At 42.1% G+C, this 22,236-nt stretch overlaps 2 protein-coding genes across 3 annotated transcripts in view; one reads left to right on the top strand and one right to left on the bottom strand.

The window, feature by feature from the left end:
• Nucleotides 1-6,284: 6,284 nt before the first annotated feature.
• On the top strand, nt 6,285-14,757 carry atp1b1a (ATPase Na+/K+ transporting subunit beta 1a). Its single transcript, XM_037698291.1, has 6 exons — nt 6,285-6,592; nt 10,125-10,253; nt 11,285-11,440; nt 11,753-11,940; nt 13,298-13,375; nt 13,459-14,757. Exons 1-6 carry the CDS (start codon nt 6,499-6,501, stop codon nt 13,714-13,716), a joined length of 903 nt encoding a protein of 300 aa, XP_037554219.1. The 5' UTR covers nt 6,285-6,498; the 3' UTR covers nt 13,717-14,757.
• Nucleotides 14,758-14,759: 2 nt separating this feature from the next.
• Nucleotides 14,760-22,236, bottom strand: part of nme7 (NME/NM23 family member 7) — a 28,479-nt gene continuing 21,002 nt past the window's right edge. For both annotated transcript variants that reach the window (XM_037698289.1, XM_037698290.1), the window contains exons 11-12: nt 15,340-15,447; nt 14,760-14,854 (exon numbers count right to left, since the gene is read on the bottom strand). In XM_037698289.1, the coding sequence (XP_037554217.1) occupies nt 14,822-14,854; nt 15,340-15,447 (141 nt within the window). In that variant the 3' untranslated portion in view covers nt 14,760-14,821. The remainder of the gene's footprint in view (nt 14,855-15,339; nt 15,448-22,236) is intronic.

The following is a 22,236-nucleotide window of genomic DNA, read 5'->3' as shown; positions in this document are numbered from 1 at the left end:
GGGGACGGCTGGTGTCGCGTAAATGAACCGCAGAGAGAAAGGTGCGGTTTCACTCAAAATACGATGCATCGCGTACAAAGTAAATGGCCCCTGAGTTTGTTACAGCTCCTCAGATTGAAGAAGTCTTTTGGATAAAAGACGACATGTTTCAACAAGAAGAATCTGACCAGAGGACCGGACTCAACCTTGTTAGATCACAAGGTGTACACATGGTGGCAGCCATCTTAGATTTGGACATATCAACCCAATTTTTGAAAGGTGCCTTTCTCATGATGCAGCAACACACCAAAATGGATACTGGTACCTCACATATTGTTCTAGTTATCATGCTCACATCATGCACGGATGGACGGACAGAAGGACGGACTGAGGGTGTTTCCAGTTCCCCTTCCTTGCTCCACAGTGGAGGACAATTACAACAGGTTTTCTGTCAAACCAATTTTTCAAACAAGAACCAGCTAAACTCTTTGATGACGTGTGTGTGCGTGTGCAGTCTGCAGCCAAAATGAAGAGAGTCATTATGAAGGTCAGCAGTGCTGTCACATTTCTGACTCCCTGCCACTGCAAGTATTTTTGTAAGTGCTCTCTCACGGCTGCTGTGGGCGCTCACGGTTAGCTGCAGTTATTTCTGTCACATGGGTGCATTCATACACTTTTGCAGGCAGCTTTATGTTTTTGTTCAAATGTAAATGCAAAACCTTTAAATGCTGCAAAACCTTCAGTGATGTTCTCACTGCGGCCAGAGTATAAAAATAACCCATGGATTATTGGTTTTCTGCTTTTCTAAGAAAGCAAAATTAATTAACGAGTAATTGTAACTGGTTACAGTGGAACTATCTCATTCAACAAACCAGTTTAATCGATAACCAGTAACTATATTAACATTTGTCATAACACACAGTAGCTGCAGGTATTTAACATTAAGTTTGTAAAATAAATTTTCCACTACTGACACCGTACACATCATACAAAAGTTGTTTCAAGTTAGCACAATACCTCCAGTACTTCTCAGTCTGAAGAAGTCCTTTGGATGAAGGACAAAACGTCTAAAAAAGAAAGAAACTGTCCAGATGACCTGACTTAACTTTGTTGGATTTTCTACCTGGATGATTGAGAATGAACTCTGAGGTTAGCGCACCATTTTCCATGTGTGGTATTTACCAGTTCTCTTCATTCCTTCAACATAAATCTCACAAACGTAGAGATATGCTCCAGACCGGTACAAAAGAAAGTTAAATGTTGGAGCCAGGACAGTGGCCCCATACTGAGAGACTGTTTTGACCGAACAGACTGGCAGGTTTTCAGAGAAGCTGCTGAAAATGGAGGTTCGCTTGATCTTGACCAATACACATCCTCAGTACTGGGTTACATTAGTACATGTACTGACACCGTCTCCACTATCAGAAATGTTAAAAGCTACCCAAACAGAAAACCTTGGCTGAATGCAGAGGTGCGTACCCTGCTGGAAGCCAGGAACACTGCCTTCAGGTCTGGAAACTCAGAGGAGCTGAGTAGGACAAGAAAAGAGCTGGTTGCTGGTATTAAGAGGGCCAAGGCCACATATGCACAGAGGATCGAGGGTCAATTCATCTCACAAGACCCTCGGAGCATGTGGAGGGGCATTAAGTGCATAACAGATTATAAAGGAAGGAGTGAACAATGCCCCAAAGACCCATCTCTGCCTGATGCCCTCAACAAGTTCTATGCACGCTTTGAAGACCCGAACAGACCACCCAGCACCAGACTCACCTCACCACCGGATGAAGAGCATCTCAGTGTGACCTCAGCAGAAGTAAGGAGTACCTTCAGGAGGATTAATCCGCACAAAGCAACTGGCCCAGACAACATCCCCGGAAAAGTGTTGAAGGAATGTGCTGATCAGCTCTGTGAGGTGCTGGCAGACATCTTTAACACCTCACTTACCCTGGAGACAGTTCCCACCTGCCTGAAGACTGCCACCATCATCCCAGTCCCAAAAAGCTCTACAGTGACTGGTCTGAATGACTATCGGCCAGTGGCCCTCACCCCGATAGTCGCTAAATGCTTCGAAAAACTGGTCATGACTCACATCAAAACAACAATCAACATCAACGAGGACCCTCATCAGTATGCATACCGTGAGAACCGATCAACAGAGGATGCAATCTTCTCTGTGGTCCACACTGCACTCAACCACCTGGAGCAGAAAAACTCTTATGTCCGTATGCTCTTTGTGGACTTCACATCCGCCTTCAACACCATGATCCCCTAAACCCTGATGGACAAACTATCCACACTAGGACTAAGCCCCTCCATCTGCAACTGGGTACTAGACTTTTTAACAAACAGACCACAGTTAGTGAGGATCCACAACCTCTCCTCCTCCACCATAACCCTCAGCACTGGCTCTCCTCAGGGATGTGTGTTGATCCCCCTTCTGTTTACTCTGCTCACATATGATTGTGCAGCTACCCATCCAGGCTGTCACATTGTAAAGTTTGCAGATGATACAGTGGTGGTGGGATGCATCACAAACAATGATGAGTCCAGCTACAGGCAAGAGGTGGAACACCTGGAGAGCTGGTGCAGAGAGAATAACCTTCACATCAATGTGAAGAAGACAAAGGAGATGATTGTGGACTTCAGAAGGAACAAAAACACCTACACCCCCCTGAACATAAGAGGATCTGCGGTGGAAGTGGTCTCCAGCTACAAGTACTTGGGTGTACACATGAATGACAACCTCAGCTGGAGCAACAACACCACCAGCCTGATCAAGAAAGCTCATCAGAGACTCTACTTCCTCAGACGGCTGAGGCGAGCTGGTCTGGGAAGCTCAGTCCTCACCTCCTTCTACAGGTGTGCAGTGGAGAGCATCCTGTGCTCCAGCATCAACGTGTGGCATGGAGGCTGCACAGCTGCAGAAAGAAAAGCTTTGCAGAGAGTGGTGAAGGCTGCACAGAAATCTGTTGGAATCAGTCTCCCCACCATCACAGACATCTACACCTCCAGATGCAGGAAGAGGGCCACCTGCATCATGAAGGACCCCACCCACCCAGCACACACACTTTTTGCCCCACTCCCCTCAGGAAGGAGGTTAAGGAGCATTAAGTGTAGAACCACTAGACTGAGGAACAGCTTCTACCCTGAGGCTGTTAGACTCATGAATCTCTAACTAGAATAATCACTGTGAAAAACCATATCATGTTGCTGCTGATCTGTTTCATGTTGCTGCTGATCTGTTTCATGTTGCTGCTGATCTGTTTCAATGTTGATGTGTTCATGCGTGCACATCTGCTCACAGACTCATGTTCATGTTTGTGCTGATGTTCAATGTTTTATGTTATGAGTGCTTAGTGTATATTTAGTTGATGTTTTTCTTAGTTCATATCTTAGATGTTATTACTGTTTTTCTTAGACATTTTATTGTTGGATGTAACTGGGACCCTGTGTACATAATTTCGCTCCACCACATGTACCACATGAGGTGCGAATGACAATAAAGAAACTCTGACTCTGACTCTCTGATATATATCTTTAATTCTGATACACACTTGGAAATGAGCTCTCCTGTTATTCAGCTCAGTTCAGTCATTTAATGAAAGCTCTTTGTCTTTCACTGATATTTTGTGTTCTGTCCAAAAACAGGTATTATTTCTGCATTTTTTTTAATTTTTCATTGATTTTTCTTGCAAGCTATGGTTCTGAGATCTTTTGTTATTATCTCAAGCTGCCACCAAGTGTAGAATAAGCCCAGCAACGCAACAAGTATGACTTCATGCATCCTGTGACTTCTGACTAATAAGTTAGAATGATGGGAATAAAAACAGCCTCCCTGAAACTGCACTTTTATAGTCTACATGTTTTATTTATCATTTATGGACAGATTTGCACTTCTTCTTAAAACAAGAGACAATATTGTGTCTTTTAGTTTCAGATATGGAAGAATTATATATTTCAAGAGACTCCTGAAAACCCTAAAGTGGTGTGTTATCATTTTGTGATACATTACCAAGTGATTCTGAGCAATGATGACGTTTTCTGTGGCTCAGCAAGAAAGAACAGCTGACTGCCACTGAGAGAGGCGAAGGTTCAAGAACAGCTTGAACCAAAAACATGCAACAAAGAAATTACATTTAAGAGTTTTGTTTATTTAATTGTCTTTGCACTGCAGATGTTTCTTCTTTTGCTCATATAATATTAATAAGAATAACTTGAATCTTGGTTTGAATAAAACTGTCGTTATGTTCATAGAATGTACTCAAATTACATGAGTACTTGAGCACAAATGCTATACAAATTAAAGTATGGAGGTCTAAAAGAGACAAAATTAAAATCAATAAATGCATTTTAATGATTAAATTGTGCATTTCATAATTTAAAGGTGTATTTAATGATCTATTAAATAACCATATGCTACATTTGATTATTTCATGGGACATTTAATGGAATATCTTTTTATTTCATGATGTACTTATTTAAATTTTTTACTTTTAACCCTCCATAACATTCTACAACCTCATCCCACTGGTTACATATAGCTTAAAAAGCTATCTTAAAATAAGTATAGCTAGCCTAAAAAGCTTCTAAGGGGAAAATGTATCCTTAAAAGCTACTGTTTTTAAAATGTATTAATTGATTTAATTTTGTCACTTTTAATCCTCCATAAAAATCTACATGCCCCTCCTCCTGATATACCTAGCTTCAAAAGTTATCTTAAAATGTGTATAGCTAACCTATAAAGCTATCTCTAAAAGGGGAAAAAGCAGCCTAAGCTGTTTTTAAAATGCATTCACTGATATAATGTTGTCACTTTTAGCGCTCCATAACATTGTACTCTCCTTCTGGTACCACCTAGCCTAAAAAGCTACTGTTTTAAAATGCATTCATTTATTTAATTTATTCACTTTTGGTCCTCCATATGTAGGCTACTGTTTTGAAAATGCAACAATTTTCAGTCAGGTCATCTGGACAGTTTCTTTTTTTTTTGTGCTGAAACGTTTCACCTTCCATCCAGAAGGCTTCATCAGTCAAGGAAACACAACAAAACTGATTCTTCCCCCAACAGCTTTCTCCAAAGTGGAACAAACCAGTTATGTTGGTGCTAAGATGGTCTCTTTGGTATGCCCCTCCTCTGGAGCCGGCCCTCTTCCTTGTCGACAGTCATGTCAAACTGGTTCAAAACCAAAACAGTCCATGCTCAATAATCCAGGTATACAATCCAACAATTTTCAGTCAGGTCATCTGGACAGTTTCTTTTTTTTTTTTTTTGGCTGGCTCCAGAGGAGGGGGAGTGCCAAAGACACCATCTTAGCACCAACAAAAAGAAACTGTCCAAAAAACCTGACTGAAAATTGTTGGACTGTATACCTGGATTATTGAGCATGGATTGTTTTTGTTTTTAAAATGCATTCACTGATTTAATTTTTATTCCTGTCTAACTCTGAATGTTAGGAAACACCTTGTATCTGTGACTTTCCTTCCCTCCATTGATTACGGTGACATTATTTACATGAACGCTCCTACAAGAACCCTGCAGATGTTGGATGCTGTCTATCATGGTGCACCAAGATTCATAACTGGCTGTGATTATCGTACCCATCACTGCACCCTGTATTCACTGGTTAACTGGACATCATTAACTTCACGCAGACTCTCTCACTGGTACATTTTCATCTTTAAATCACTTCTTGGTCTGTTGCCTTCATACATCTTGCCTTCAACATGTCTCTGTGTGAGTGCAGTTACAGCGTGCGCTCTCAGGACATTATTACCTGCAGTGTCCTTCAGTGCGAACTGAACTAGGCAAAAGGGCCTTCTCCTACTCCGCTCCTGTTTCCTGGAATATCTTACAAAAAGATTTGAAGCTCTCGACCTTGACCTCTCTAAGTGGCTTTAAGAATCTGTTGGACTCCTGGCAGGGACCAATGCAGACATGTTCCTGTTTTTAGTTTTCTACGTTCGCCTTAGAATCTAGCTGTTTTTTGTTACTTTTTTGCCATCTTATTTTAATTTGTACAACAAAAAAAAATCAGCATGCCTTTTTATAACTGTCTATTGTTGTCGCTGTTGTCCTCTGTTGTCATCATTCTTTGTTGAAATCAGGTCTCTCTTGTAAACGAGTCCTGGAGGCTCAGTGGGATTTACGTGTCTAAATAAAGGTTGAACTAGTTTTGTCACTTTTGGCCCTCCATACACAACTCGTGGCTCTTCGCTGTGTATTCAACACCTCTGTCACTGATAGGTGTCTCCTGGCAGGAGCCCCCCCTCAGCGGGGCTCTTACGCAAAAAGGCGCAGTTTTGATTTGCTGCTTCAGCACCCCCCCACCCCTAACTTTACAGAGAAGGCGGGCGGAGCTGCTCCGTCACATAAATTGTGCGCGCTACAATTGGAGGGTTCGGGTACCAAACTGTCCTTTCGTGTTTCCTGTGAACCTCCAGCACTGCCAGCTTTGTGTGAGCGAAGCAGCCCAGACTAACCGGGGACGTTTTTATTTTACTTCCCGTGGACCTTCAAACATGTCGGGACATAAAGACAGTGACGGCGGATGGAGGAACTTTATTTGGAGCTCGGAGAAGAAAGAGTTTCTAGGACGAACAGGGGGCAGTTGGTGTAAGTACTCCATTTTTCTTACGGTGACACTGGAAACCATTTTCCCTCCCTTCGTCTCGACACGCAGCACCTGTCGCTGCCCGACACGGTCCAAGGCGTCGCTTCGTTTCGATGGACGCTGTGCAAAAGTTGGAAGGTTTAAATCACGTTTGAACTTCAACACGAAGCGTCTCGCTCTGAGTTTAGTAGAAGGGTCAACTTTAACGAGTGTCCCGTGTGTTCGCTGCTCCATCAACTAGTTTGATAGCACCAAGGCGTAGCCCCCTCCATGGTGCCAGTTGTTAGTCGCTGCCCTTTAGAAAAGGTCGAGCTGAAGGACGTGCTGGGCCGACACTTCGTGAAATCAGAGGGAACAAAGTTCTGCGACCACCATCTGTCGCAAACACGACATGGTTGCCCCCTCCCCTACATGATGCCTGCAGTGTCCAGGCCCGGTGGGACCGAACCCCCCATTCAAATCTGAGAGCCAGTCCGGTGGTCGCGTCATGGACGGGGAAGTGCAGCGGGTGCGGATCTGAACACGCTGGTTCAACTTGGTTTTTATTATAAAGAGCGTGTTTTTGTTGTTCGGACTTGAGCCGGGCTCCAGACAGACCGTGGGGGGAGCACACGGCGCTGAGCTGGAGCTGATCACGACTCACATGTCTCAGGGGCTGCCCCCCCCTCCTCCCTCCCTGCTGTGTCTCACGGTTTATTTCATTTATCTGTCTCCCCTCTCCCACCAAAGACCAGTAACATGAACAGTCTGCCAGTTTACTGCGCTCATTCCTTACAGCTTAGCGGGAACTTCAAGGCGTTTAGCGGGAAAACAAACGAAGAGCCGTTGGTTTTACAGAAGCTGGCGCGTGCTGGCTAATGGCGAACTTGTCGGAGCCACTTTTCTGTGGAAATTTTCAACCTCCGATAGTACTAGTTGTACTTAGTGAGACTCTGTCACGGCGGAGACCGTGTCCTTTTTTGTGATGGAGAGTGAAGTATCAATAAGTAAAAAAACAACAACTAATAATAAGAAAAAGTGAGCTCCGACAGCAACAGGTATATCCGAGCTTTTCAGTAACTGAAATATACCAGGGGTCGTAAACGCAGCACGTTCAAACGGCCGGTGTTGTGTAGAGTTGTGTTACCCCCACCGAGTCTTATCCCACCTGCCATCAGGGCGCGTTTTTCTCGCTAAAATTACACATTTTTGCGTGTAACTGCAAAAATTAAAGGATTATGTACTTTATCAGGTAACGACTCAACTGTCATTACTGTCTTTTCCAGCTACGATGAGCAAACGGAACAAAAGTCGATAGCTGTGTTTCCTAACGACAGAACAGCGGAGGTCAAGGGAAAGTAGAGCCGCTAGAGGCAAACGTTTCGACGGGTGAACACAACTCGACACAACACCGTCGAGACTTTCCTTTTCTTCAGCCGCAGACATGTGGGACATTCTCAGACAAGGCCTCGTTTCAGCTCTTACATGAGCTCTGACATTTCACAGAGGAGAAAGGAGCTGTATAGGTTTAGCAACAACTTGACGGAGCACCAATGAACGTGCACGGGGAAGTAGAGTCTGGGGACGGCCCTGTCTCCACAACAGGCTGGTGGGGGAGGTGCCCTCCATTCAAACTGTCACACACTACACCTCTGTCCGCCTGTTTGCACTCTGCCAAATCAGTGAGAGTTGTTTTGGACTCACTCACCTGAACTCGTGCTACTTTGACTTTTAGGAACTCAATAAATATGTTTTAATGAGCCCAGAGGGACTAAAGTACTTGTGTACTGAGAATTGTTAGTAAATGTATAATAATACTCAATATAGGAAGGCTGTTGGCCTGTTTGCATACATCACACGTGCATTTGTTGTATTTTGTACACATGTTTGGTGCTGATGGGACAAGTTTGTTTTAATTGTGGCCCTACAGGCTTAGGTCTGTGCCCAATATGGCAGCGTGTCTAGTTTCATTCTGACAGGTGCATCACGGCTGCTGACATGATTGTAGGAAAATAGCTCACCACATGTTGTTTTAGAAGTAGGTGTTGGAGCAACTTGTACACATGGAGGTAAAAAATTCAGGATTTTGTCTGATGGTGTATGATTGAATATCAACTTTTGTTGGAGCAGTATCATACACGTGCAGGGGACAAACGCTGAGTCCACCTCTGAGGCGGCAGCGTCAAAAGAGAAGTGGTTTGGAGGCCGGTCGTGTCACTTGAATGAACTAGTTTTAAATTGCATATTTTAGACAAGAACCTTAAAGTGAAAATGTGTTTCAGAAAGTGTGATGTAGTAGACAAAAAGCAGCTGTCGTTCATTTAGTTATGTTTGTTCATTTAGTTATGTTTGTTCATTTAGTTATGACAAATAAGAAACTAGAGATTCTGAAAGATCTACAAGTTTTTTTTATATTGCATAATCTTGATCTGAAATTTTCTTTAAAGTGACAACAAGTAGTTTTCACATTAGTCCAAGTAGATCCATGAAAATAAAAGCAAGCTGTTATTAAGCTTTTAAGGGATACAGCCTTTTATTATTTATTATTATTTATTCACAGGTGTGAATATGAGTCCTCATGACTCTGTGAGAATAGCTTGTCTAAATAAAGGTTGAATGAGTGAATTCCTTTTCATGGCTTTTAACGTGAAAACAAAGTCCCTTGTATTTTTTCCCTATAATTTAATCTGACTTCATGAAAAATGCATTTTAACAAAAGCTGGTTACAAACCAGCTGAACGTGGACCATTTAATGGTGCTAAAGACTCGACGCGTTACATGAACCATGCTGTGAACTCGAGACCAGGTACCTGGCATGAGGCGGGCTTTTCATCAAGGTGAAGAATCTGAATTAAACATTTAAGGGAAAACAACATAAATAGACATTTGAAGGCATAAAAACTAGTTCTATATCTTGGATGATTCATTTACATACATTTAACTCAACTTTTATTATATGGAAAAGGATGATATTTTTTAAAATTATAGCACGGGTCGTTCTTTGCTCAGTGCAAACTAACTTTTATTAAACGATCCTCTGAACAAATGCAGACGTGCATCACTCTGTCACTTCATGGGGGCCATGCTGGAGGAAACACTGAAAGTTAAGTTTCTGTCTGCTCCAACAGGATGCTCTTAGTTCAATTAGACAGGACGGTTTTTATGTGGGGTGCTTGGAAGTGACACGTTTGTGGGGGAGGGGGTGTCCTGATGGCAGGGAGCTGTGGCGCCTGATAAGTGACTCATCTCGTTGTACTGGAAGTGCAACTATTGTGAACTGCAGTTAAATCCAACAAGATTGTTTTTGTACCAAGTGGCCGTAGAGTGGGAAGCATCTTGTTTCCTGTGGGTCTTAGTTTAAGACTTTGTAACAAAATGAACCCCCCCACATGATTAATGTTCACTTCATGTTCTTCTCTTCTAGTTGGTTCTTTAATGTCCCACCATCTAACGTGTTTGTAAATGCTTGATGTTGCACATGAGTCCAGTGTCAAAGAGGAAGCCGTACTGCCCGTCACGTCACAGTCTCAGTGGAGTTTACGTTTTTCTTTTCAGTTAAAATCCTCTTGTTCTACGTGATTTTCTACGGATGTTTGGCTGGAATATTCGTCGGGACCATACAGGCAATGCTGCTCACATTAAATGACTACAAACCCAAGTATCAGGACCGAGTCGCTCCCCCAGGTAAGACGACTTTCTTCCTTTAATCGTCCTGTTGTAAAACTAACCACAGCGTCTGAGCAGTTCGTGTTGAATGGGTGTGCCTTTGAGCAGCTCCTCTATCTTTCTGACCTCTAATAAGCTCAGCCATTTTGTCCTTCACTCCTCAACCAGTCAATGGTTCTCCCCTCGGGCTGCTGGGGGGACTGAAACAGTTTGTGTGCTACAACAGCTGCCATGTTAATGCTCACTTTCTGTACTTTTGTTTTTCATAAAAAAGCCTTCAGAAGTTTTAATTTTTTTACTTTCATGAGAAATAAAATCAACAAACTTCCTAATCTGTAACCCATGGGGGCACTCGGCATCATAAAACCCCTCTTTAGTCCCTTTACGGGCGTTTTGAAATTTCCTGCTAGCTTGGAAACGGGCTTTAGGTGCCAAGCCTCGTGGTGCCGTGCCAGTACTTGTTTGTACAGCACATGCTCCGGCCTTCGTAGTATTTTTAGCAGCCATTGTAGAAAGTTGTCTTTGTGCGGCTGCAGCTCCGTCCACAACCAAAGACTGCAACGTTTGAGCTGAAGCAACTTTCCAGTAGAGGCAGGACTGAGGAAGCAGAGAGCGTGTTTTTTTTTTTTTTTTCCAGAGCAACAGCCCGCCTCTCATTCTGGGGCTAAAAGTTTCCATTGTAAGAGAGGACACGTGAGAGTGTACATGGGTGGGGGCAGGGGTTTGGTGTACTTTCACAAGCCTTCAAACACCGTTTCACTGCCTCTAAATTACATTGGTGGCATCACACAGAGATCCTACGGTAAATAAAGGCAGAGTTTATGAATTTAACGTTTCTTACCCACCTCATTCTCCCCATGCCACGACTTGCTCAAGCCCCACAAGGTCTGTGGAAAATTACAAAGCAGAGACCACGAGAGGAAAATCCCCAAGACCCCCCCGTTTCTCAGGATAATGGACAATAAAAAAGCTTTGTTTTGTTTCTCACGTAAAAACAATGTGATTCTTTTTTTTTCTGCATTTAACCCGAACAATCTGTTGTTTTCCAGGTCTGTCCCACACCCCCCTCTCAGAAAAATCTGAAATTTCCTTCAAAGTGAACGACGCAGCTTCATATATGAAGTACATTGAGAAAATGAACGAATTACTTAATAAGTATAATGATACGCGTCAGACGACTGATCTGAAGTTCGAGGATTGTGGAGGCAAGTATGAGCTGATGGTCTTCCTCGTGAGGTTCAACACTCGTTAGCACAGACGGGTTTCCTTTAAGGAAAGGACTGTTTTGACTCTTATTATTATTATTATTATTATTATTATTTGTTTTAATCCAAATTGTTACTTTATTTAAAATATTTAGAACATGTATACAACTATATAATGTATATTTACGGTACTATAAATATTTTTAACATCTTAATTCCACTCAAATATGGTGAAAAGTCCCTTCAGTGTCTAAATATGGATTTCAAAATGTTCACGTTTTAATGTGAGCACATTTTCTTTTGTTCTTCCAGACACTCCGCAGCATTACAAAGATCGTGGCAGCTTGGAGAGTGACAGTGATGGACAGAGGACCGCCTGCCGCTTCAACAGAACGCTGCTGAAAAGCTGCTCTGGTTTATCCGACGGCACCTATGGCTTCAAGGAGGGAAAGCCGTGCCTCATCGTCAAGCTCAACAGAATTGTCAACTTCCTACCAAGGGTACGTTCACGTTCATGCATTTACCAAGTCCTGCTGTGAAGGCAGCAAACAACAAGACGCCTGTCACCTGTACAGGGATGGTTACTGTCTTTGTGCCACCAGGGAAACGCTGTGATCACACAACACTTGGCCAAGAAAACAACGCAGAGCTCGGTAGTTGGAGTTCACTTTTAAAGTGATGTTTGAAAGAGAGTTACAAACCTTCAGAACGAGGAGTTTTAGAGCCGACACTCGTAAAACTGCTTGGTCTACTTTGTGCTGCACGCGCTCAAAGAAGAGCCTGTCACAGCAGACAAAGGCGACATTTACATAGCTTCTACTTTAGCGATGCTAATGTCGTTTTAATTGTGTGGGTGTTGGAAGAGCGTTTAAATCGTTGGCTGATCCCCCATGCATGTTTAAATGGACCAGTCACTTCCTTTCACATCATTCAAGAGTCTGTTGAGCCAGGAAAGTGCCTTTTCTGAAACAGGAGCTAAAACAAGCCAGTAAATGAAAATGTTCAGTACTGGCAGTATGGAAATGGAAAAAAAAAACTGGAGGGGGGGGTTGCCTCCTACTGGTTATGAAGGATTGTGAAGTGGTGCACTGGAGTTCAAAGCACCTAATGTGTCTGACTCATGACTGTGGTCATAGGCTACAAGTTTCACATACATATCATGCTCAATAGTGCAGGTGAAAAACCCAACGATGTTGAGTCTGCTCCTCTGGACAGTTTCTTGTTGTTGAAACGTTTTGTTTTTCATCCCAAAGATTCATCAGTCCACAACAAACTCAGTCTTATAAGTAGCACCTTCACATAGTGGGTCAACCAGTTGGATGGTGCTAAGATGTGATGGTGCTATTTATAAGACTGAGTTTGTTGTGGCTCCTGGACTGATGAATCTTTTGGAGGAAAAACGAAACGTTTCAACAAGAAACTGTCCAGAGGAGCAGACTCAACTTTGTTGGGTTTCACATAGTTTAGGTGAAAAGTTGCTCAAAATGCTTTGGGACTGCAGGAGCTGATAAGTGCCTCCACATGCTTCAACACAACTGATTGAAAATGTACTAAATGGTTTATTTTGAAAGGAAAGAAGTGAGTTGACCTCTATAGATGTCATGTTCCTTCACTCAAGGCTCACAAAAGAGCTGAAATCCTCACTGAACTGCCAGCAGTTGCATTGTGGGAAATTTGGTTTCCACATTATAAAATAAACAGAATGTTGAAATGCAAGGCAACTTCTGTGGTTTGCAGTTTGAATTTGTTTAATTTTGTTTCCGCAAACTAAACAAATAACCAAACATGCTATTGATCCACATTATTTGGATGTTTTTTGTAAAAAAAATTGATCAACTAGTGTTTTTTTATTTTTAGGTCCTCTCCAACGAATCCCTCCCAGATGCTCTGAAAAACAGATCAGACAATGTCATCCCCATTTACTGCAAAAACAAGGTACATCTGATGCAACATCATGTGGCAGTGCTGGACACTTGTCTTGTTGCTGCAAAGTTCATATTTCACTTTTGTGTTTGCAGAGGGAGGAAGATGCAGACAAGATCGGAGAGATCAAGTACTACGGCATCGGGGAAGGCTTTCCTCTGCAGTATTACCCGTACTACGGCAAGCGGCTGCATCCCCAGTACCTGCAGCCTCTGGTGGCCATTCACTTTACCAACCTCACGCTGGACACGGAGCTCCGCATCGAGTGCAAAGCATACGGAGAAAACATCAAGTTCAGCGAAAAAGACCGCTATCAAGGACGCTTTGATGTGAAGTTCACGGTGAAGTCGTGACCTCGGCCAAGGTCGTCACTCTCAGTTGAAAATTAAAATAAACGTTGAGCAAATTCACGAGTTCAGATAAACACCACTAGTCTTTGAACATTCATTATAGACAGGACCTACACTTAAATCTGTGTGCTTTCCATTAGCTTTTCTGTGTTTTTGTCCAAAGTTAGAATGTAACCACAAGAGTAGCAATAGCAAATATTTATTCTACTGTAAATGAAAATATTCCTGGATCCATGGGATGTTCATCCGTTACTGTAAAACTACAGTTTTACTACTGATGCGTAGAGTCGTGTTCCTGTCCCCATGGCGTTTCATCCTGGCGTGGTTTCTATATATTTTTGAAGTGTCCTGAGCTGTAGTCTAGAGCTGTTGTAATCTTTTTTGTCTTGTCAGCTTCTGTGGTCCAAGGTGTGTGTATGCACACGCTTGTGTCTGTGCGGGCATGTCAGTTTATATGAGAACAGAGTGTTTGGACTAACTGAAATACTAGCATGGTACTCTGAACCTTTAAGACCCATGAGTAAATGGCTGCACTTCACCGCTGGTTTATGTTTTGATTATTTTTTTTTTTTTAGGCATTTATTTGTTCAAGGTAGTTGTGGACGAATGCATTTGTGCACAGTTTGTTCATCTTGTTAAGTAGTTAAAGTTTTTTTTCTTTGATACTTTGCATTTGTTCATTCTTAATTCATAGTGTAAAGTTTTGTGGGTCCAGCCTAAGATGGAAACAGTGGCACCTCTGCTTTGAAATCTGTTTTGCTGGAGTCGTCCTGTTACGTGATGCAACACCGTTGAAATGTTGTAGCCATTTTCATGATGGAAGAGTTTTGTATTTATGCAGTTGTACTTTTTTTTTTTTCAAAGTGTCATGTATATAAATCAAATACCAAAGCTGGTCAAAACGTTAGAATATCTGAGGCAATGCAGTATCCCATGTATCAAGATGTTTAGTTGGCGTGAAAATACTTAATTCAATGTTGGAGATCAAACACTTGTCAGGAGTCTGCTGTTGTCACTTTATTTAATCTGCATAAGGTTGAAACAATAAAGAGAAAATTGAGACAATGTGAAGTCTTTCAGTATGTAGTCTAGGATTTTTCCTTTGAGTTCATCCATCCAAGATCTTGAAGAAGTACTGCACCTGGAAAAGGAATGTAAAGGAAATTAATCCCAGTATAATGTATCGGGGTCAGCCCTGCTCTGCACAAGGCCTTTCTTGGTCACCGTGTTCCAGTCGTGGCAAAATGGCAGCTCAGTCAGTTGCAGGCTAATGTTTAACAAGGAAGCATTTGTCTCCCATACAGATCAGGAGTTTTCCTGAACAATGACGTTGGACGGGTCAGACCCACTTGCCTGCAAAACAATGGTTTTGTTTCACATTCCTGCCGTTCTTGTTTTCCTCTCACCAGTAAGATCCAAGGTTGCCCCGACCCACAGAGCAGTCATGAGACTCGTCTAAAGATGCCGCTGCACAGAGTTGAGGCGGCTTTGTTCTTGGATAACTGCAAGGTGGTTGGTTGTGTAATGGACCGTAAGACAATGAGGACACTTTGTAGGGTGAGGAGGTGCGCACACGATAATGTGGGAGTGATCTTAGAAGGCACAGTGTGCATGTGTGAGACCAACCTCCAGAACTCCGTCTTCAGGCAGGTCTGTGCAGTGGACTGCGTTTCTCACTTTGTCTTTGCCGTAAAGGGCTCGCAGAGTGTTTGGACGAAGATGTCTTGCGATTTCCTGTAAAATAAAAACTTGATTGTTCTATTTCATTTGATAAAACAAAGAAATCATCGGGCTGACATTAAGCCCCGACTTGAAACAAAAAGGAAACGACAGAAAGTGACACAAGAAACTTGGCGTGCAAACTTCCAACTGATGTGGACGATTAGAGCTGCAGTTTGAGGCAGAACATCCTGTACCCTGGTGTGTGAATACAGAGTGATTACTCAGCACCTCAACATGTGATCCAACAAGAAGTAAAAAAAAACACTCAGCAAACTTTATGGATTGTATGTGGAGGGTGAAAAAAACCTGCTTTTTGCTCAAAATGCCCATGGTTTTATGAATACCTCACAAACCAACAAGACAGTATCTAGTTTAAATAACAATCAGATTACAGATATACATTAACATATATAAACAGATTGAGCTAAGATTTGTTGTGGAGAGTTATTCACAGCACATTCTCGTCTCCATCCTCCTCAATTTAAGTGCCACCTTTGACACCATCCTCTGACAGTCGATCATGTATTGGTATTTCAAACACACCCCTTAGGCTAACTGGTTTATTTCATACCATTCTGACTGCACACAAATTGTTCAATTAAATTCATGTACAGTACCTCTCATCCATCCCTTCTCTGTTCAAGTGTTCCACAAGGTTCTGTCCTCAGCCCTCTCTTTTTTTATCATTTACTTCCTTCCACTTGGCAATATCTTTAAAAAACAAACAAACAATATTTGATTGACGTGCAGATGACACCCACACATCTGTCTGCCACCTCCACCCTCCAACTAACCTCACTTTCTGACTGCCTTTATGATATCAGATCCTGGTTCACCATCAGCTTCCTCAAACTCATCAAGAACGAAACTGAACTTCTCATTGGCACTAAATCCACCCTTGCAAAAACCAGTATATTTACAAATCTCATCGACAGCACCTCAGTTTCCTCATCCCCCCAGACTGAGCTTGGATGTCATCCTAGACAACACGTTACCATTTAAATCCCATATTGGTATTTGTTAGGCCTACTTTCACTTCTACAACATTGCTTGTCTCCGTCCATTCCTCTCAACCAACAGTACTGCCATTCTGGTTTACTCTGGTCACATCCCATTTAGATTACCATAACTTCCTTCTTATTGGAAAAACCCATCTATAAACTCCCAACTGGTCTAAAACTGCCGCTCGCATTATTTCCAGAATCCCTTCAACCAGTCATATAAGCTCTGTCTTGCAGCATCTTCACTAGCTTCCCATTAAATATCACATTTCCTACAAAATCCTGCTTCAAAGCCCTCAACAACCTCGACCCTCATTGTATCACCGTACTCCACATTAACACACCCACCTACACTCTCAGGTCCTCCACTCAACTCACTCTCAACCACCTGCCCGTCTCATCACTATGGGCTCAAGAGTAGTCACTGCACCCCTCCTCTGGAACTCACCCTTCGGAAATCAAAAACTCTCCCAACATCTCCATTTTCAAATCCCGAATCAAAACTCTCCCCTTTAAACAGGCTTACTCACTTTAACCTCCTTGTTACATTTAAGTCATGTATGATGCTTGTTATTTTTCATTTGTTGTTTTATTATTTTGTTTTTACTACATTTCATATTGTATTTTATTTTACTGTGTCATTGAGTGCCATGAAAGGCACCTTAAAATAAAATGTACTAATAAAAGTGTTGCTCACTGCACATCTCTGCTTAAAACTTTAGCTTTCACAGTTAAAGTCAACCCACTTAGCAAGTCTGTTAGCAAAATATCATGAGCCAGCAGATGGATTTTCAAAGTTGGGTCAAAACAAACCTGTCCCCTTTCATCATAAAGACAGTCTTTGTCTAAAACTGTGGCATGAAAGGCAGTGGGCGATATGCATTTCTTCAGGGAATGTCAGGTCTTTACTTTAAAACTTTCTTTTATCCTTTTATTTTCTCAGAAACAACAAGCATCCTTATTTCCAGGCAGAGCCACTTATTTCCCTTCTACATCAGACACTGTCAAGGTCAAAGCTGGGCTCAGTTTGGCTTTGTGTCTCCAGGAAATGCAACCCTCCCACAGGGTCTTCAACAAAGGGAGGGGCAGCATGTGAATAATTAATTCACTAAGACCACTGTTGGCTGTGTGGAAATGTTGGATAATGTGTGGAAATACCATGGGGACTCATACGACTGTGACAGAATATATAATCAGAATATGTTTGGATTAAAAGTCTGACTGAAGTACCCTCTGGCACAACATGAGAGCATACACAAAGAGGCAGGAAGAAAGACTCGGGGTGACAAATGTGCCTGACCCGCTCCTCAAAGCTCCTATTATGTTGAAAAAATGTGGGAAAAAAGTGTCCTGGTTCCAGAAGACTGGATAGATATGAAATCTACAGTGATGATCTTCAAAGCCTGGACTTCAATCTGGTGATTCATTCCTCCAATCAATCAATCAACTTTAAATTAAATTCAGTTTATTTATATAGTCCCAAGTCACAACAGATGTCATCTCTTTATCGTTATCCCATTAGAATCTTAAGAGAAAAAAAAGTTTCCTGATTCAAACAGGAAACAAGTGCCTCCTTATTTTTCTATTGTCATGATTTGGTTTGCTGTCCCTCCTGTAGATGTGTAAAACCCATACACAAATTGACACATAGGAGGTTCGATCAGGAATATTGTGATCAGGAATATTGTGCTTTAACATTTAGTAGCAATGAGTCATATGAAACTGACACAATTTGCTAAATGAAAATAATAAAATCCATAAAATTTAAAAAGTAATTGTCCTGATTCATGCTCAATAATTCAGGTAATAAGTCTAACAAGCTTAAGTCAGGTCCTCTGGACGGACTCTTCTTGTTGAAATGTTTGGTCTTTTATCAAACAAAAAAAAATTCAGTCTGAGGAGCAGCAAGCATCTTATAAGCAGCACCTTCTTATAGTGGATCAACCAGTTTACTGGTGGCAGCCAAAAGTAGTTGTCCACATGATGGAGGACCATCAGCCTAACGACCGATCATTAGTGCCCTGATGCCTCTCAAACCAACGCTCCTCTTTATGTGAACATCTTCATCTCTGAAAGAGTGACCTCTGGCTGCAGATGAGTGTAGACCGCAGAGTCCTGGCCTGATGATGTTCCTCTTCTGTGCTGGACCATCCTTTTGGCCAGTGGCTGTTTCCCTTTAGTTGGCAGCTCAGAACACCACATACAGAACACCATGGACTTTGTGGACAAGGTGAGGGATGTCATCATGGAGGCTGATGAAACAATGGTCTCTTTTGATGTCACATCACTCTTTACGTGCATTCCTGTTGATGATGCAGTAGAGGTGGTCAGTTTAAGATTAAAATCAGACACCACTCTGAGCAGCAGGACCACGCTTTCCACAGAACAACTGTGTCAACTCTTGAAACTGTGCCTACAGTCAACCTACTTCACATATGGGGAGCAATATTATAGGCAGAAACATGGGTGTGCTATGGGGTCTCCAGTTTCTCCTATTGTTGCCAACCTGTACATGGAGGAGGTAGAAAAGAGAGCCTTGACGTCCTTTTCAGGGACACCACCAAGTCATTGGTTCAGGTATGTTGATGACACCTGGGTTAAAATCAAATCTCAGGAAGTCCAACATTTTACTAACCACATCAACTCTGTGGATAAATACATCAAGTTCACACGAGAAGATGTAAAAAATGGCAGGTTGGCTTTCTTGGACTGTGAGGTCTCAGTCTCTGATAGAGGACATTTGCAAACCGAGGTGTACCGCAAACCCACCCACACAGACCAGTATTTGCAGTTTGACTCCCATCACCCTTTGGAGCACAAGTTAGGAGTCATCAGGACTCTGTATCACAGAGCAGACAGCGTCCCCACTAACTCAGGAGCCAGGCAGAAGGAGAAACCCTACACAAGACAGGCTCTAGAGCAATGTGGATATCCTAACTGGGCCTTCCTGAAAGCAGAGAAGAAACCCAAACAGGACTCCAGTCAGCCAACAGGTGAAAAGGAGGAACCCAGACCAGTGGTCATTACGTATGTTGAGGGAGTATCAGAGAAACTGAGACATTTATTTTCTAAACATAACGTCCCAGTGGCTTTTAAACCCCAAAATACATTAAAGACTGGTTCATTCCAAAGATTGATCTGGCTCAGCACAGAAAAGCAACATCATCAGGCCAGGACTCTGTGGTCTACACTTATCTGCAGGCCAGCGGTCACTCAGCCCTCTGTGAATAGCAAGCGGCCATCAGGTCACTAACTCTTTTATTATGTGAATAACTAGTTCTGTCTGTCAGCAAACTGGCTGATCCATATGAGAAGCTGCTGCTTAGAAGTCTGAGTTTGTTGCAGCTCCTCAGAATGAAGACCAAAAGTTTCATTAAAAAGTAATTATTTTCACAGACACAAAAATAGGATTTTTGCAACATGAGTAAGAAAACCTCTGCTGCTTTACAGCTCAGACAAACAACACACCAGAAATATTCTTCAAAGTTTAAACAGATGATAAAAAGTGAGACTTTAGATGAATGTACAGGTATTTTACAGATTTAATAGTTTTTGCACAATCAGTTTAAGTTTTGTGATTTTAGTACTTTTACTACAGAATCCAAAAAAGTTCAATCTGGTCCTCTGGACATTCAAAAAAAAAAAACAAAGCAAAAAAATGTAGAAACGTTTCGTCTCTCATCCGAGAGACTTCCTCAGTCTGAGGTGCTGTTTTCAGCTCAGTCTCTTAAATAGCACCTTCTCAGAGTGGATCAACCAGTTTGCTGCTGACAACCAAAACCAGCTGATCACATGCTCAAGAAGGACCATCAGCCTAACAATGGATCATTAGCACACTGATGGCTGTTTACTACTCACAGAGGGCTGAGTGATACGAGCAATCACAGCATTGTAAGAGGGGGACAGTTGAACCCGGAGGCCTCCACACCTGTTTAATGATGGACGATTTCTTTTCACAAAGATGGCCTCCTCTGTGAAAAGAAATCGTTTTTTTTTTTTTTTTTTTGAATGTCCAGAGGACCAGATTGAACTTTTTTGGATTTTTCTACCTGGATTATTGAGCATGCATCAGGATTTACTACAGAATGTTTAACTTACAGTGTTGTAATGTCACACACTTGAACTGCATTAAACCACTAAACCAAACAAATATTTCTTTCTTACTCCCACAGTGCAGTTTGTGCATAAAACAGACATTTTTGTCATGTGTGTCTCTCACTGATGTAGGACTTCTGGTTTTGGATCTAAATCCCTCCATAATGCGCACATGCAGGCTCTTTAACTTCCATTGGATCAGAGCTCAGAATTTTTGTTTTTTCTTAACTTGTCACGTCTCCTGCATGAAACACTGTAAACCCCCACACCCAAAAAGAATAAAAATTGATGTGTGATAATCAGATGCTTCTGCCACTTATATTATTTTCAAAACTGCTTCTAGGCTTTGTGCAGTGACTGTTTGGCTGAGGCTTAATTTCTAGTCTACAGTTCTGTCTGCCTATCTCATTGCTGTCAGGGAGTGACAGCAGAATTTAGTATTATAGTAGTATTCATTATTTTGGTGCTGCAGGTGCACTCAGTGGCACTAAACTGCATCACAAATTGCATCTAAATCCAGATCAATACTAGAAGGGCTTTTATTCTTCCATCCATCCATCCATCATCTTTACCCGCTTCTTCCTTTTTGGGTCGCGGGGGTCACTGGTGCCCATATCCAGCAGTCACTGTGCGAGGGGTGGGAGACACCCTGGACAGGTCTCCAGTCCATCACAGGGACACATAAGAGACAAATGAAACAAACAACAGTTCACTCTCTCAGTCACACCGAGAGACAATTTAGAGTTACCAATCAGTCTAACATGCATGTTTTTTGTCTGTGGGAGGAAACTGGAGTACCCGGAGAAAACCCACACATGCACGGAAAGAACATGCAAACTCCACCCAGAAAGGTTCCGGGCCAGGATTTGAACTTGCGACCTTGCTGGGAGGCAACAGCTCTACCAACTGCACCACCGTGCTGCCTGCTTTTATTCTTTGAACAGCCCTTTTTAAAGCACCAAAGGATCAAATCACTAAAACTGATTTTACAAAACAGAAAGAATCATTAAAGACTAAACTGTAACTGGTAATTTAGGTTAAGATAGCTGGTAAAATAAAATCTATAAATCAAGAGTTGTCAATAAGAAATAAGGTGAGCTGGAAGCGTCAATAGAAGCATCAGAGATACGGCTGCTTATTGACAGCTTATGAACCAATCTCCACACTGCAGGCTCAACAGGAAGCACTGTGTCACGCGCAGACCTGTCTCTGCTGCGGCTGTTGTTCACGAAGCTAAAGGAAGAAGAATTTAGGTGGAAACTAATTGAGTGTTAAGATAATTTTATTCAAAGCACTGCTCTCTGTAACTGCATCATCCAGCCAGGAGTGACGTGCCGCCAGCATTTAATTTGATTTTAAGAAGTCTTTCAGTAGACTAGGCTGATGTTCCTGTAATGACTGCTGCCTTTTCTTATAGATGTAGTAATTTACAGAGCAGAGGGACCGGAGAACCACAAGACTGTCCAGAGACGTCTGATTATTTCTGTACTGCTGTCTCACTCATATTAACATAAATATAATATAAAGTATATATTAAAACGAATGAACCCAGAAGGCAGACCTAAGTGAGATGTAAAAATGAAAACTTGAACTTTTATTAATAAACTAGAAAAAATAAAAGGCTAGCGTGACAGCACACAAGAAAATTCTAACTTAAACTCATAACGACTAAACGGAAGACAATTAATGCCCCCCCCCCCCCCCC

This window comes from Nematolebias whitei, chromosome 3, assembly GCF_014905685.2.
Source record: "Nematolebias whitei isolate Nwh7 chromosome 3, NemWhi1, whole genome shotgun sequence".
Classification (NCBI taxonomy): Eukaryota; Metazoa; Chordata; class Actinopteri; order Cyprinodontiformes; family Rivulidae; genus Nematolebias; species Nematolebias whitei.
Note: the sequence above shows the minus strand (reverse complement) of the source record. Positions and strands in the feature narration are given on the sequence as shown.